Here is a 13,105-nt window from a genome sequence, read left to right on the forward strand (position 1 = left end):
TAGCAAGACCAACAACTACACTGATGTAAGAGGAAAAGCTGAAGAGTCCTAAGCAGAATGAGTTACAGGGCAGTGTGTGGTTCAAAATAAGATCGTTAACCATTCAAACACAACCAACACAATATAAGCATTGGCAATACCAACAGTGTTGGCTTTTATGTAGGCGTGGGACATGTATTTGCAAGGCACTGCCATAATAGTACTAAGGAGTCATTAATGGTAGCAGCTGCAAAATTGTCCAAGTAACTGGGCATATGATAACAGCGCCTGGCAAATGCCCATCAAAACTGTTGGGTTTGACTATGCTTGGCTTTAACAGGAATTCTGAGCATGGACAAGCATGTTTCTTATAAATCAAGCGGCTAAAGCCACACTTGGGTATGACATTTCAATTACAACAGTAGTGCACTTTTCAATTAAGCCATTAACTCTCAAAAGACTGCTTTGAAATAACACTGGCAGGCACTTAAAGACCACACAGTTTGATGTTACTACTTGTAAATCTAGTTCGAAGCGATCCCAGGAGGATGTACATTGGGCGGGCTGGAGAAAGAAGTGGGTGGGAATGGCCATAGGAATTAGTATGGCCAATGGGTGGATAAATACCCAAACAAAACCAATATACTGTGTGTCCGTCCTCAAATCATATCTCCCTTATGCCTGTACTCCAATGCAAAGGTTTTGGTTTATATGTAGCGGAACAAGCCAAAACTAATATACTAAATATGCAAGTTCCAGTGCGAAGTGGGATTCATTTTCAGCCCAATGGCACAGGGCACAGCGCAAACTAGTTCTCACGCCCAACAGCATGTGGGGGAAAATCCTTCAAGCCTGTATGGCCACTGCATATTTTTGCTGTTATCAATCACTAGTTATTAAATGCATCCACGAGTCTGCAATTAAATTTGCTTTTAAAAACATTAACTTGTCAACTGGGTTAAAAATAATCTGACGTCAGTGAATGGAGAGGATATGGGGATGTCAGTGGTAATGTGCTATCACTTCCAGTACCAAGATGATTTTGATTAAATTAATTGTATGACTCATTTATAATATTCACCTCTACATTTTCAGACTCGTTTGACCAATCTTAAATAACCAAATGTAATCTGAAAATGAGTAAATAATTAAGGTTGACATTGCCACATAAGAGATGTTCGTATCATACTGGATTATGATCTCTACTGCTTTGGGTGATCTTATGATTAGCCATATTCTGCATCTGGTCTAACTGTATAGGCTGTGCTCCAGATAAGATTTGGAAGCAGGAGTATTTTACTCCCTATTTGTTAAGGTTGGGAGTAAAATGTTTTTTTAGGGAGTAAAAATGTAAGTCGCATTCCCAATGACAGTACTTTATAAGCAAGTAAAAATATGTTTTACCTGTAAAACTGAAATGCTTTGTAATTATTTTTTGGCACCTGGTTCTTGATGCACATTCAAAGATACGTGTTTACTTCTTATGATCAGGCAATTATAATAGTAATGTCTTCCTATGGTACTATGTGCACTACTGGTCCAAATATATCCTTAGAGCTGTGTTGGTGAACGCAGGGGCACAAGATTCTTGCTACATGTCTGTTTCCTCCTTTTTGTTGGGAGAATTTGTACTCCCTATTTTTATATTTTGGGAGTATTTGCCTATTTTAGGGAGTAAAAATGGCTGATACACCCCTTATCTGTATGGATCTGTATAGGCTAGCCGTATCCTCTCTGCGGGCCTTGAGATAGGCATGGTGTAACATCCGTATAATGCTGGTCTCTGCTCCCTCCGATGGATTGTTGGGGGTAGGAAATGTACCACCCTTAGATGGATTGTTGGGGGTATGCAATGTATCACTCTTAGATGGATTGCTGGGAACATTAATGTGCCACACTTAGATAGATGGTTGGGGGTAGGAAATGTATTGCTACTAACTAACCATACTAAAAACTCACAATTCTGGTATACTCACCCTCAAACTCTGAACTAAACACAACCATACCTCTACTGCATCACAAACCGCACGGACTTCACAACACCCAACATGAAATCAAACCATACACAACCAGACCTCAACACCACATGACGGCTACCGATCGAAAAAGCACCAAAGCTCAGCGACCGGTGTCTCCTAACTGAAGCTGCCAACAGCACATCAAAGTTCTCTTGTTCTTCTCCCTCTCAAACCCACTAACAAACCCCAAACACCCTTTCATCTCAGATCTGCCATAGCCACCAGAGACCATTCAAATGGCGACAGTGGGCGGTACTGGATCCATTAACATTAACAATATGTAGTCCGGGTGCGTGTACTGCTCTTCATCAAATGGAAACCTTAATGGTGCGCATTTTTGCATACCGGCTAGCAATTCAAAAAGTTAAAAATGTTTTTGTCCAATTTCGAAAAGTTTTGTTACTGAAACAAGACGGGTGACGTTACTCTGCATCTGTAGACACCCTTTAGCGATGTATACGGTTAGTGTTAATAGTTTCGTGCTGTGCTGTGTCTAGAACGTTGGTGGGGGCGTGGTTGTGTCGCATGGGTGTGTGTGAGTGGGTGTGTGTGTTTTGTTGTTAAAACGTGCTAGGTTATGTTTACTTTTAGGGAGGGCTTGTTTAGACTTAGCTTCTACTATGTTTTGCTGTTAAAATGCATTTATGATATGGAAGCATTATTGTGTTCAAAAGTTGGCAAGGTGTTTATTATTGTTTATGGTATTGTATCTTTGATATTAAATTGTGTTTTATTTGTTGTGTGTTTTTTTTCTCTTTTTTGTGTAAAAAAGAAAAAACGACGTAAATAAAGTGGTTAATTTGCCCGTGGGTTTTACTGTTCATCTGACTTGCTTACAGGGAAGGCGCCAGAGCCTTTCAATCTTTTCAGTTAAAAGGTGTCCAGAGGCGCAGGGGTTCCCAGCACCACCCTCCGTGTTGTCAGTCAGCAGTCTTTTGACACAGCAATTCGCCTTTCATTCGGGACTTTAAAGGGGGTACGCGTTTGTTGGAGCCCTTCAGGCAGTTTCCTCCTTCGTGGTATATAGAAGTGTTCTTTGAGCGCCTGGGGACCAATTTAACATGTATCTCGTTTGCTTTTTACTCTGATTTCTCCAAATCAGCACCTTGCTGACAAAAAGGATTACTAGCTTTCAGTTGACTTTAGTGTGTTAGCTACTTGATGGGTGGCCGTTTCGTGGTAATATGTAGTGGCTATTAGCGCCCTTACTCTATTTCGTTGTCTCCATTATAATGTAAGCACCACACGGTGCCTCCGTGCTTTTCTCCACTCTAATGACGGGGATGGGGGGCGGGCACGTCATAATGAAATGGGCCTCCTTTTACGATTTTCGTGCTCTGAAACACTTGTGTACGAGCGCGATATGACAAAATTATCATATCATATGCTATCATATCAAGGTGCATCTGTTTGTCACAAATACACAACATGAATCATTTGCTTTATTCTTCCGCTTTAAAGGTTAAATGTTTTGTGCGCAATTATATGCATTTGCACTGCATATATATGGCTGGTTTTTAAACACACAAACCTTCAGTAATGGTCAATTGCGGAGTAATAGTGTGCAGTAATAAAGGATTGAATATTAATGATAGACCTGGAAGGAAACGGAGATATGGGCTACATGGGTTTAGACTACACATGTTTTACAGTCTTAATTAAAAACTCCCAATGGAGGGGTATTATCAGTTTGTGTACTGACAGCCATTGTAGGTACGTTGAAAACAAATGGGGAGACCAGAAGACTTAATATTAAGCGGATTCCAATTTTCCAATTGTTTCGTTAGTTTGGCTTATCAGGTGGCCCTTGAGCCGAAACTGTATTGCATTAGAGTACAGATAGAAATGGCACTCGAGGAGTGAGAAAGCGTGTTGTTTGGTTGCCAACCCATTGACTTCCCATGGCCATTCCCACCCAGTTCATCTGCCCATGCCCCAAAAGAACTCCTCATGGGAACTATTTGAGCACTCTTTAATCATACCATCCAACTTTGTGCAAGACAGTGTTTTTTTCAAAGCAGTCTTTCTCAATGACATAATTGGAGCTGTAAACGCGCTCCTACTGTTGTAATAATAATGACTTAACCAGGTCTGCCTTCATTCACCCGATTTATAAGCACTATGCGTATCCTTCACCGAAGCGCTTTTAAATACAAGCATTGGCAAAGCCAACAGTCCTGGCTTGTGTATAAGTATTAGTCATTTGCCAGACACTGCTATTAGATGCCCAGGTACTCACACCATGTTGCACCCGGTACCAGCAATGGCCAGTTAATATCACTACGACGGTGCCTGACAATTGCCATTCCCACACCTACATAAAAGCCCAAACGTTACTGTTCGCATTATCAATGCTCGTTTTTAAATCACTGATCAGCTGCTTAAATTCAGATTGGTCAAGTACAGTTAAAAAAAACACGACGTTCCCACGGGAAACCCAGGGTTAGAAAGGCGCTCTCTGGAGTCTTCTGAATACCACCCATCCCTTCTGCTTGCATTGAATCAGCCAAGGAACTATGAATGCTCTGCGCTTACGAAGTGTGCAAACTTTATTGTACCTCTCTCATCACATCTGGCAGTATTCGTATAGGGAATAAGTGTGAGAGGGCAGATGCAACGTCCACACACAACCACCGATATGTCCTGTGCGTTACAGGAAGGCGCACGTGTATTTATTTCTTACCTGAAAGGCATGACCAGGCACGCCACCAGTAAGTCCGCGGTAGCTAGGGACAGGATAAACATGTAGGTGACAGTTCGCAGCCTCTTCTCCACCGCAGGGCAGATGAACACCACGACATTCCCCAGGAAAGTGACGAGATCCACGGCTGAGAGAATTACCCCGACTGCAATATCCTGGCTGGAGATCTTCACGTCAGCAGCTCTGCCAACCTCTAAAGCTGCAGATGGTGCGGTCTGGTTTGAGGCGTTCATACCCTCCACAGCAGCGAACATGCCGTTAGTTAGGAAAACAAGTAAGCTCGTTCAACTGGAGATCAGCTGCGCGCGCGCGCGCCTACAGTGCTGCGGGGCGTGAACGGAAACAGCGCACGCGCAGTGCAGCAAACAACGTGTGGCGCATTTAACCAGTGAAAAGGAGCGGGAAGACCAGAATCGAAGCAGCGACCGAGGTAGAAATGAACAGTTTACCTGAGCAAACGGTAAAATATCATTGTATTTCACGATGTAAATGTTTCAATTAGAGACCTTTTATGTTTGGGTAGAAGGTCAGTTTGGCATGGCAGGCTTGTAGCTTGGGTTCTGGGTGTATTATGGATGTATGGGAAGGTGAGTGTAATCATATGGTATGGTATTTATAGCGCACCTATACACAAGTGTTTCAAGGTGCTACAAGGCAAGGGACGGAGAACAAAGGGGAGACAAAGACAACGATTTTACTAGGCCAGGTGACATTGAGATTGTGCAAGTGTTGGGGTGGGAAAGGGTGGAGGGGCAAAGGGAGGGGGCAGTACAATACATAGGATGAACAGTAAAAAAAATAGAATAAATAGAACAATAGGTAAAAAGTGCAGCCAACTAGTGGCAAGTGCAGGGGTAAGTGCGGACATCAAGTGTCACGAGCTGGTGGGGACTGTATGGATACAAAAACAGACCCAAAGTGCAGGGGTTGGCCGGGACGCAGCACAGCTATGCAGCTGGCGGGGGTGGGGGGACCTGGGCCCGAGATCAGAGGGCAGCCAGGTGACCAGTGTAGTTTCAGTCAGGAGTTCAGCAGGGGAGAGGAGGAGGGAAAGCAGAAGCAAAGAGGAAGGTCTTGAGGTGCTTCCGGAACAGGAGATGGTTCTCCTCAAGTTTCAGGGAGGCAGGGAGGCTGTTCCAGAGGGAGGCCTCAGCCGAAGAAAGAGATCTACCACCAACTTGAGCTTGGAGAAGCGACTGACCCTGAGGGAGTTGGAGGCGGATGAGCGAAGAGCTCGAGAAGGAAGATATTTAGGAAGGGAGAGTTGAAGGTATTAAGGCCGCAGGCCCCAGAAGTCCTTGTGAACAATGCAGAGGGTTTTGAACTTAATCCTTGTAGCCACTGGGAGCCAGTGCAGAGATTTCAGTCCTGGAGAGATACAATCCCTGGGCTTGAGGCCAAGGACAAGTCTCACAGTCCAGTTCTGGATGATTTGTGGAGGCTGGAGAGTAGAAGCAGGCAGATTTAGAAAGCGGCTGTTGCAGTAGTCCAGCCTAGAGTGAACCAGAGCTCTGGAGACAGTGAGCTTCTGGGGAAAGGAGAGGAAAGGAAGAATACCTCTGAGGAGGTGAAGCTGGTATTGTGACTTCTTAGAGACGTCAGAGATGTGAGCAGAGAAGGAGAGTGTGGAGTCGAAGATGACCCCAAGGTTTTTAGCCTCAAAAGTGGGAGAAGGAGGAGGGCCAAGAGAGGTCGGCCAGAGAGCGACAGGAAAGGAGGGAGCAGGTGTGCCGATCAGGAGAATCTCAGTCTTACTGGTATTACGGCAGAGATCACTGGTGGCACACCATTCCTAGCTAGCGGACAGACAGTCCGAGATGAGAGAAGGAGAAGAGGTGCCGGAAGGGACCCTGAAAATGAGCCGAGTGTCGTCTGCTTAACAGTGAAAGGTGGGGCAGAGAGCGGCATTGCAGTGGGCAAGAAGTGCCAGGTATTGGTTGAACAGCCAGGGAGAGAGGTTAGACCCCTTGAGGAACACCACAGGTGAGATAGAGATAAATGTGATATGATATGTCATTTATAACACACATTTAAAAAGTGTTTCTAGGCACAACAAAACAGAGAGGACAAGAAAAACAATCTTACTAGGCTGTGTGTCAGTCAGATCGTGCAAGTGGAAAGGGAGGAGGGAAGTACAAGGGAGAGGGGAGGGTAAAACAGAGCAGCAATGCTCTGAATAATTGCAGCGAGGGCAGCACAGCTCTGCGTAGTTCAAGAAGAACAAGGGACTGTAGGGTAACAGTTACAGCCCCTAAGTGCATGGTAGGCCCGGAGGCAGTGCAAGGGGGACTGATCAAGAAAGAGCCTGGTACTGTAAGTGATTTCAACCCAGCTCTTCACCTAAGTCAACGCCTAGCGTGGGATGCACAATTGAAACCCTTAATTATATATTTTTGTCTATAAGTTCTTTTATTTCTGAATGATGTACCCTTATATCACGCCCCTCTCTTTGAATCCTCCCGGTCTGACTGAACCAGGAAGCAGGCGGTTTTGCAAAGTTAAAAGATTTAGTTTATGAATTTGAACAATATGTACATCACACTATCAAATATTTATACAATGATCACCATTGGGGTGATGTCACAACAATCAACAATCTCTTTAATCAGAATGAGTATGGATAGGAAGAATAATACAACATAGAATAATACTTGCTATGGGTTCAGTCTTTCCCCTTGATACTACTCAATCCCCCCCAATATGCAGTATAAAGAGATGGAAGGAGAGAACACAGGTTTCAGGAATAAACACTCAACAAATACAGTTTCAATCCCAATTCCCCCCAGCAAGCATAGAGAGAAACAGGAATGATTTCCAAACAGGTCAAATGCTTTTGAATGTGGCTTGGAATGAATGGGAAAACACTGAAAAATTGATTTAATTCTCTAAATTGGATTCAAAACTAGTGGGAGCCGCTTTGTATGGTTTCAGGTAAACGCTAGCAATGATGATAGAACAACTAGCAGATTGAAAACTGAATTCTGAGGTCAGATGCAAGGAATAGCTGTTTTACACTTAATAAAATTTACCCAAACGAGAAATTCGCTGCACACTTTTCCGTACGCGAGAAACGCGATTGCTGGAAAACTAAGGAGTTGAAATGAGGTTTTGGGTTTGTTGGAAAGCTGAGGATGTTAGCCTCAAGGTGACACTTAAGTTTGTTTCTAGCATCTACGGTACGGAAGTTATGAAGGTTTTAGTAGAGGTTGGTTTTTCTCAGAAAGAGTCAAGATTTTCAAATGAAAGATGCGCTTTTGAAATTACAACAAGGATTTCTTTACACTAGGGAGTCTATGAAGCCACAAGATACCCAACGGTACAGCCACCAGAACAGCGGCGCCTCTGTCTGACTTTTGGCCGCCGAGACACTTGTCTTTCTTCAGCAAATATATTAGCGCAATGATGATATTATCACTACAATTATCAAAGGGCTATATGGATGAGGGAAAGATTCAGAAGAGACAAAAGAGATTCTACAATGCAGTTTTGGATATGATATAATGGGTTGGATAGGATTACTTAAGGATAAGATACTGGCTATGGACAATTCTATGCTAGATACTCACAACTATGGTTTGGACTAGGCCCGTCAAAGATCTGGTCAAGGGTTTTGGACTGGAATTCTGCTAGCCCACCGGACAGGATTCAGGCGCTCGGTTCTGCACACAAACATGTGTCAGCTCTTTAAGTTCACTTTAATTTATGGCTTACCCAGCCTATCCTTTGTTCATCATTAAAGGGGTTACAATATACCTTGAGAAATCCCAGGTAAGGGTGAAACAATTGCATGCCACAAGATACCCAACGGTACAGCCACCAGAACAGCGGCGCCTCTGTCTGACTTTTGGCCGCCGAGACACTTGTCTTTCTTCAGCAAATATATTAGCGCAAAGATGATATTATCACTACAATTATCAAAGGGCTATATGGATGAGGGAAAGATTCAGAAGAGACAAAAGAGATTCTACAATGCAGTTCTGGATATGATATAATGGGTTGTATAGGATTACTTAAGGATAAGATACTGGCTATGGACAATTCTATGCTAGATACTCACAACTATGGTTTGGACTAGGCCCGTCAAAGATCTGGTCAAGGGTTTTGGACTGGAATTCTGCTAGCCCACCGGACAGGATTCAGGCGCTCGGTTCTGTACACAAACATGTGTCAGCTCTTTAAGTTCACTTTAATTTATGGCTTACCCAGCCTATCCTTTCTTCATCATTAAAGGGGTTACAATATACCTTGAGAAATCCCAGGTAAGGGTGAAACAATTGCATGTGTCTCCAATAGGAGTATGTTGGCACCTTTTCTAAACAATTAAAAATCTACTTTGGTTTACAACCAATAAAATACTTATATATAAGTGATACTTGTAGAAAGATGTTTTGAACCTAAAGGCTAGGCGCAAGCAACCTAACACCCCCCACATTATCTGTTCATACTTACTGATTGACTAGTGGATATCAGTCATTGCTAGGTTCTGCTGCCAGGACACACCATTCTATTAATTTTTAAGAGAAAATAAAAATAAAAAAGAGAACATAACTCTCTTTAACTAAACATCGAGGGCAGGTGCACTGGATATTATTCCCCCTTTTCATATCCTTTTCCAACCCAAGGGTGTTCTGAATCACGATACCCACCCTTGCATTTTTTAACTGGGCCCTGAGGACCACCAGACCTTCCCCAGTTCTTTACACCTCAGTGAACCCTCCCCCCACCATGCAGAAAGTGTATGTCTAGTTTCGATTGTTGGAACTTGCATACCACCATTGAGTTTTTCTGAGGTGACATAAGGCCCTTCACATTCAGAGAGCCCACTTTGATTCCATTAGAGTACATTTCCCGCCTCTTTATTATCAACATGTTCTCCACAACATTGCTCCATTACAAACTGTACCTTCTACAACCCCCATCCGTGGTCCCAAAATATTTCCTCACATTTTGTCCCATTCCCACTTTTATCCCAAGAGAGCATTAACTCATGCCCAAGTTTCCATTGTTTTCCCAATACCCCCGATGACATAACACGTCCCACTTGCAAATTGGTGAGAACCGTGAGCCTCGCAAGCCAGAGACGCCCCTAGGTACAAGGGTCCCTCAAGCAAGGCCTTTCACTCAGGGGCAACATCGACTACAACAACAGAGTAAAGAAAATGCATTGTAACTTTTGAAAACGACAACCATAATCATTAGCCAACAGCTATATGAGACATCCAGGGTCCAGGGCACTGCTCAAAGGAAGACTTTAACATCTCCAACACTGCTAAGGTCCATCAATGAGATCCACAGGAAAAGAACACTGTTGATGGAGTGTTAAATCTGCTGAATATCTTGTACCCGCAGGTCAGTCTCTCCTCGGTTGAGCATTCAATTTTTCCTTTTGTGAGCCAGTCATTTTCACAGCACCAGATATCTCCGAGCCACGATCTTCCTACGTTGTTTCAGGACTCCATCCACCTCCTACTGCAAGGTGACCCTGTATTCCTTGCCTCGATATTCGAAGGACAATGCAAACGGGAAGCCCCACCGGTATCGGATATCATTCTCCTGGAGCCACTAGGTCAGTGGATGACATTCCCACCTTTTATTCAGGGTCATGGACGATAGATCCTGGTAAATACGTCTACGGGAGGATAGCTCAGTGGCAACGTGCTCGCCTTGGAAGAAGCAAGACGACACAGAGCAACACAGGTTCGATCCCCGGGTCCGCGCTTAGAAACCTCTGGTTATTAAGCGCGTTATAAATAACCTATCATATCATACATTCGTATCAGAGACCCCTTTAAAGAGTAGCTGCCCCTTCTCTCTTGGCTTTTTCGGACGTCTTTTTTCTGTTTAAAATACTGACATTTTGCCAGACCTGATCGTGGGCCGTTGGGAGGGCCACCTCCTCGATGAATTCTGTAGAACGGTTTTTCTAGGGTGGGTACTTCCTTGAAGAATCCATTGATTAGTGTCTTCACCCGGTATTCCAGAGAAAGATTAGATTCGCCTTGCAGCTCTTTCAGGCCAATGATTCGAATTTTATTTATTTATTTTGCATTTATTTGAGCGCACATAACCCTGAGGCATGTAGGCGCTAGTTACAGAAAGTGCGTGTTACATAGTATAGTGCACACTGTGCAAAGTATGGTTACAGCGTTTTTATATATAGAGTGGCTCATCCTCACCTCATGTTGCAGGGGACTGTTACAAAAATGCGCAAGGCACACTAGTCAAAGTAGGTAAGCAAGTACATGGAGGCACAGCCTCACATCATGGTGTGGGGGACTGTTACAAGCATGCAAAATGCATAGAAGTCAAGATAGGTAAGCGAATGCATGGTGTTGCAGCCTCACCTCATGGTGCGGGGGACTATTACAAACATGCACAAGGCATATGAGTCAAAATAGGTAAGCAAATACATGGTGGTGCAGCCTCACAGTATGGTGCGGAGGGGGGGGCTGATTGATGCATGCAAATAGGCAAAAGGTAGTATGATATGGTCGTCGCACAGATGGATAGTGGTAGGATGGATAAGCGAGGTGGGCTAGGCTGATTACAGGATACCGTCCTGGCAGCCATTTACAATTATAGGCTGCAATTTAGCTGGTGCTGCAAAAGATAGTTGGCTGGAGGACGGAAATCGTTGAGCATTAATTAAAAAATGCAATGGCAAATGATATGAAAAGAGGATCTCTAAAGAAGGAAGATCTGTCGTATGCGATGTACTGGGACCGGCAAGGTGGCGAGGCGTAACTCACAGCGGGCTTGTGTAATAGTGGTAGGTCGCAGGCCCGAAAAGCCACACCCAGAGGGCTGAAGGGCTACGTCGGCAGTGTTAGCTAAAGGAGAGGAAGTCAAAGGAATCAAGTTGTGGCATTATTTATTTGCATGACAAATGTATAGTGGGAGTATCATGAGTCCACTCTTATGAAGAAGTAGTTGAGTGCTGCTACAGTGGACGAAGCCTATTTGAGGGAAAAGTCACCAGGTGATGAAATTAGGCTGAGTGGGTATGTGGATTGAATTGTAGGGGGGTGGAAGGTCAGGCCAGTGCAGGCTATGCTGTGTAGTGACCTCAGGGTGAGAATCGACAAGATAAGTTGCAATCACAAGCCGTTGCAGCCGTCAGACATGGCGTACAAGGCTTACGTTGGGTTTCCAGGTTAGTTACTCATCCCCTGGTGCAGCAGTTTGAGATTGACCCCGTAGGCCAGCAGCATCCTGGGTAGGGACGAACTGCTGCTGCTGTTTCCCAGGCCTTGTAGAAAGGCTGGCGTCGCCTTCCGGCTCAATGGGGAGGGCTGGGTAAAAACACACTGCAGCCAAGCGGCAAGCTGCCGGCATGCTGCAGTAAGCCTGGAAGTGTTTTTGTGTTGGGGAGTGGCATGCGAGTGACATGGATGGATGACAAGTGTGACAAGACAGGCAATACAGAAATGACAGTTGCAAGAGTGAGGAGACTGACGACCAGGATGTGAGGTGGAAAAAACTTTGGCCACAAGCTTTATTTTTGTACCAGCCATGGTGCGAAAGAAAAACCAGCCATAACATCACATAAGGAATAACAATAAAAATATTTTGGGGACAGAGGGAACAGGTGAGCAGGGGGCCCTAATCCCAATTAGGGGCCGCTCGAGGCTGTTCCCCGCCGCCATTCATATGAATGCTTGTGACAATTGTTTGGCCACAGCGTGTGAGCTGTGACATGTTCGTAATTGTTTGTCTTTGGAGCAGGTTCCTCCTGCTTTCTCTTGTCCTTTCCCTGTGAGGTGGGGAGGTGTGCGCTTGTGTGCCTTTATTGATGTCCAACCCGACCGGGTTTAGCACTTGCACCCTCTCTCGCTCACAGGGTGATTTCCGCTGAAGTTATGGCTCTTGATCCGTATTTCTAGATAGAACAGGAACCCCGCGTTGTGAAGCCTTTCACTTGATCATCCGCGGGATGTGTTCTTAGAGCCATTTTTATTTTTGGGTTGTGTGTTCTGTACTTTTCCATGGATGGAGGCGTTTTAGCCTCTTGGTCCACTCTTCGGAGATGAATTTGGCATTTATTACACACATGATCCACTTGAGTTTTTGAAGCCCCCACGCTCCGTTTGCGGGCTAGTTGTTTCATCAGGGGTGGGTTCTTGGAGCCTTACTAGGGTCTTCCCTGCTCCTGATCCCCTTGTGCCACGGGACCCCTTCCGCGCATTAAGCTGCTTGTTTTTACAGCCGGGGTGGGTTCCAAGAGCCTTACTGGGTTTTTACCCCGCTCCCGATCCACTTGCCTTGTGAAACCCCTTCAGCGCTTAAAGCTGCTTGTTTTTACAGCCGGGGTGGGTTCAAAGAGCCTTACTAGGTTTCTTCCCCTGCTCCCGATCCACTTACGTTATGAGACCCCCTCGGCGAGCTGGAAAAAAGGTGGGGGGGGGGG

General features: G+C 44.7%; 1 protein-coding gene across 1 annotated transcript in view; it reads left to right on the forward strand.

The window, feature by feature from the left end:
• The first annotated feature begins 5,015 nt into the window (after positions 1-5,015).
• C3QH5orf58 (chromosome 3q C5orf58 homolog) overlaps positions 5,016-13,105 on the forward strand; it is a 240,754-nt gene continuing 232,664 nt past the window's right edge. Inside the window, exon 1 of the mRNA XM_069654317.1 lies at positions 5,016-5,158. Coding sequence (XP_069510418.1) covers positions 5,135-5,158 — 24 coding nt within the window. The 5' untranslated portion in view covers positions 5,016-5,134. The remainder of the gene's footprint in view (positions 5,159-13,105) is intronic.

The sequence above is a fragment of the Ambystoma mexicanum genome, chromosome 3q (assembly GCF_040938575.1).
Source record: "Ambystoma mexicanum isolate Mex_15411 chromosome 3q, UKY_AmexF1_1, whole genome shotgun sequence".
NCBI classification, from domain to species: Eukaryota; Metazoa; Chordata; class Amphibia; order Caudata; family Ambystomatidae; genus Ambystoma; species Ambystoma mexicanum.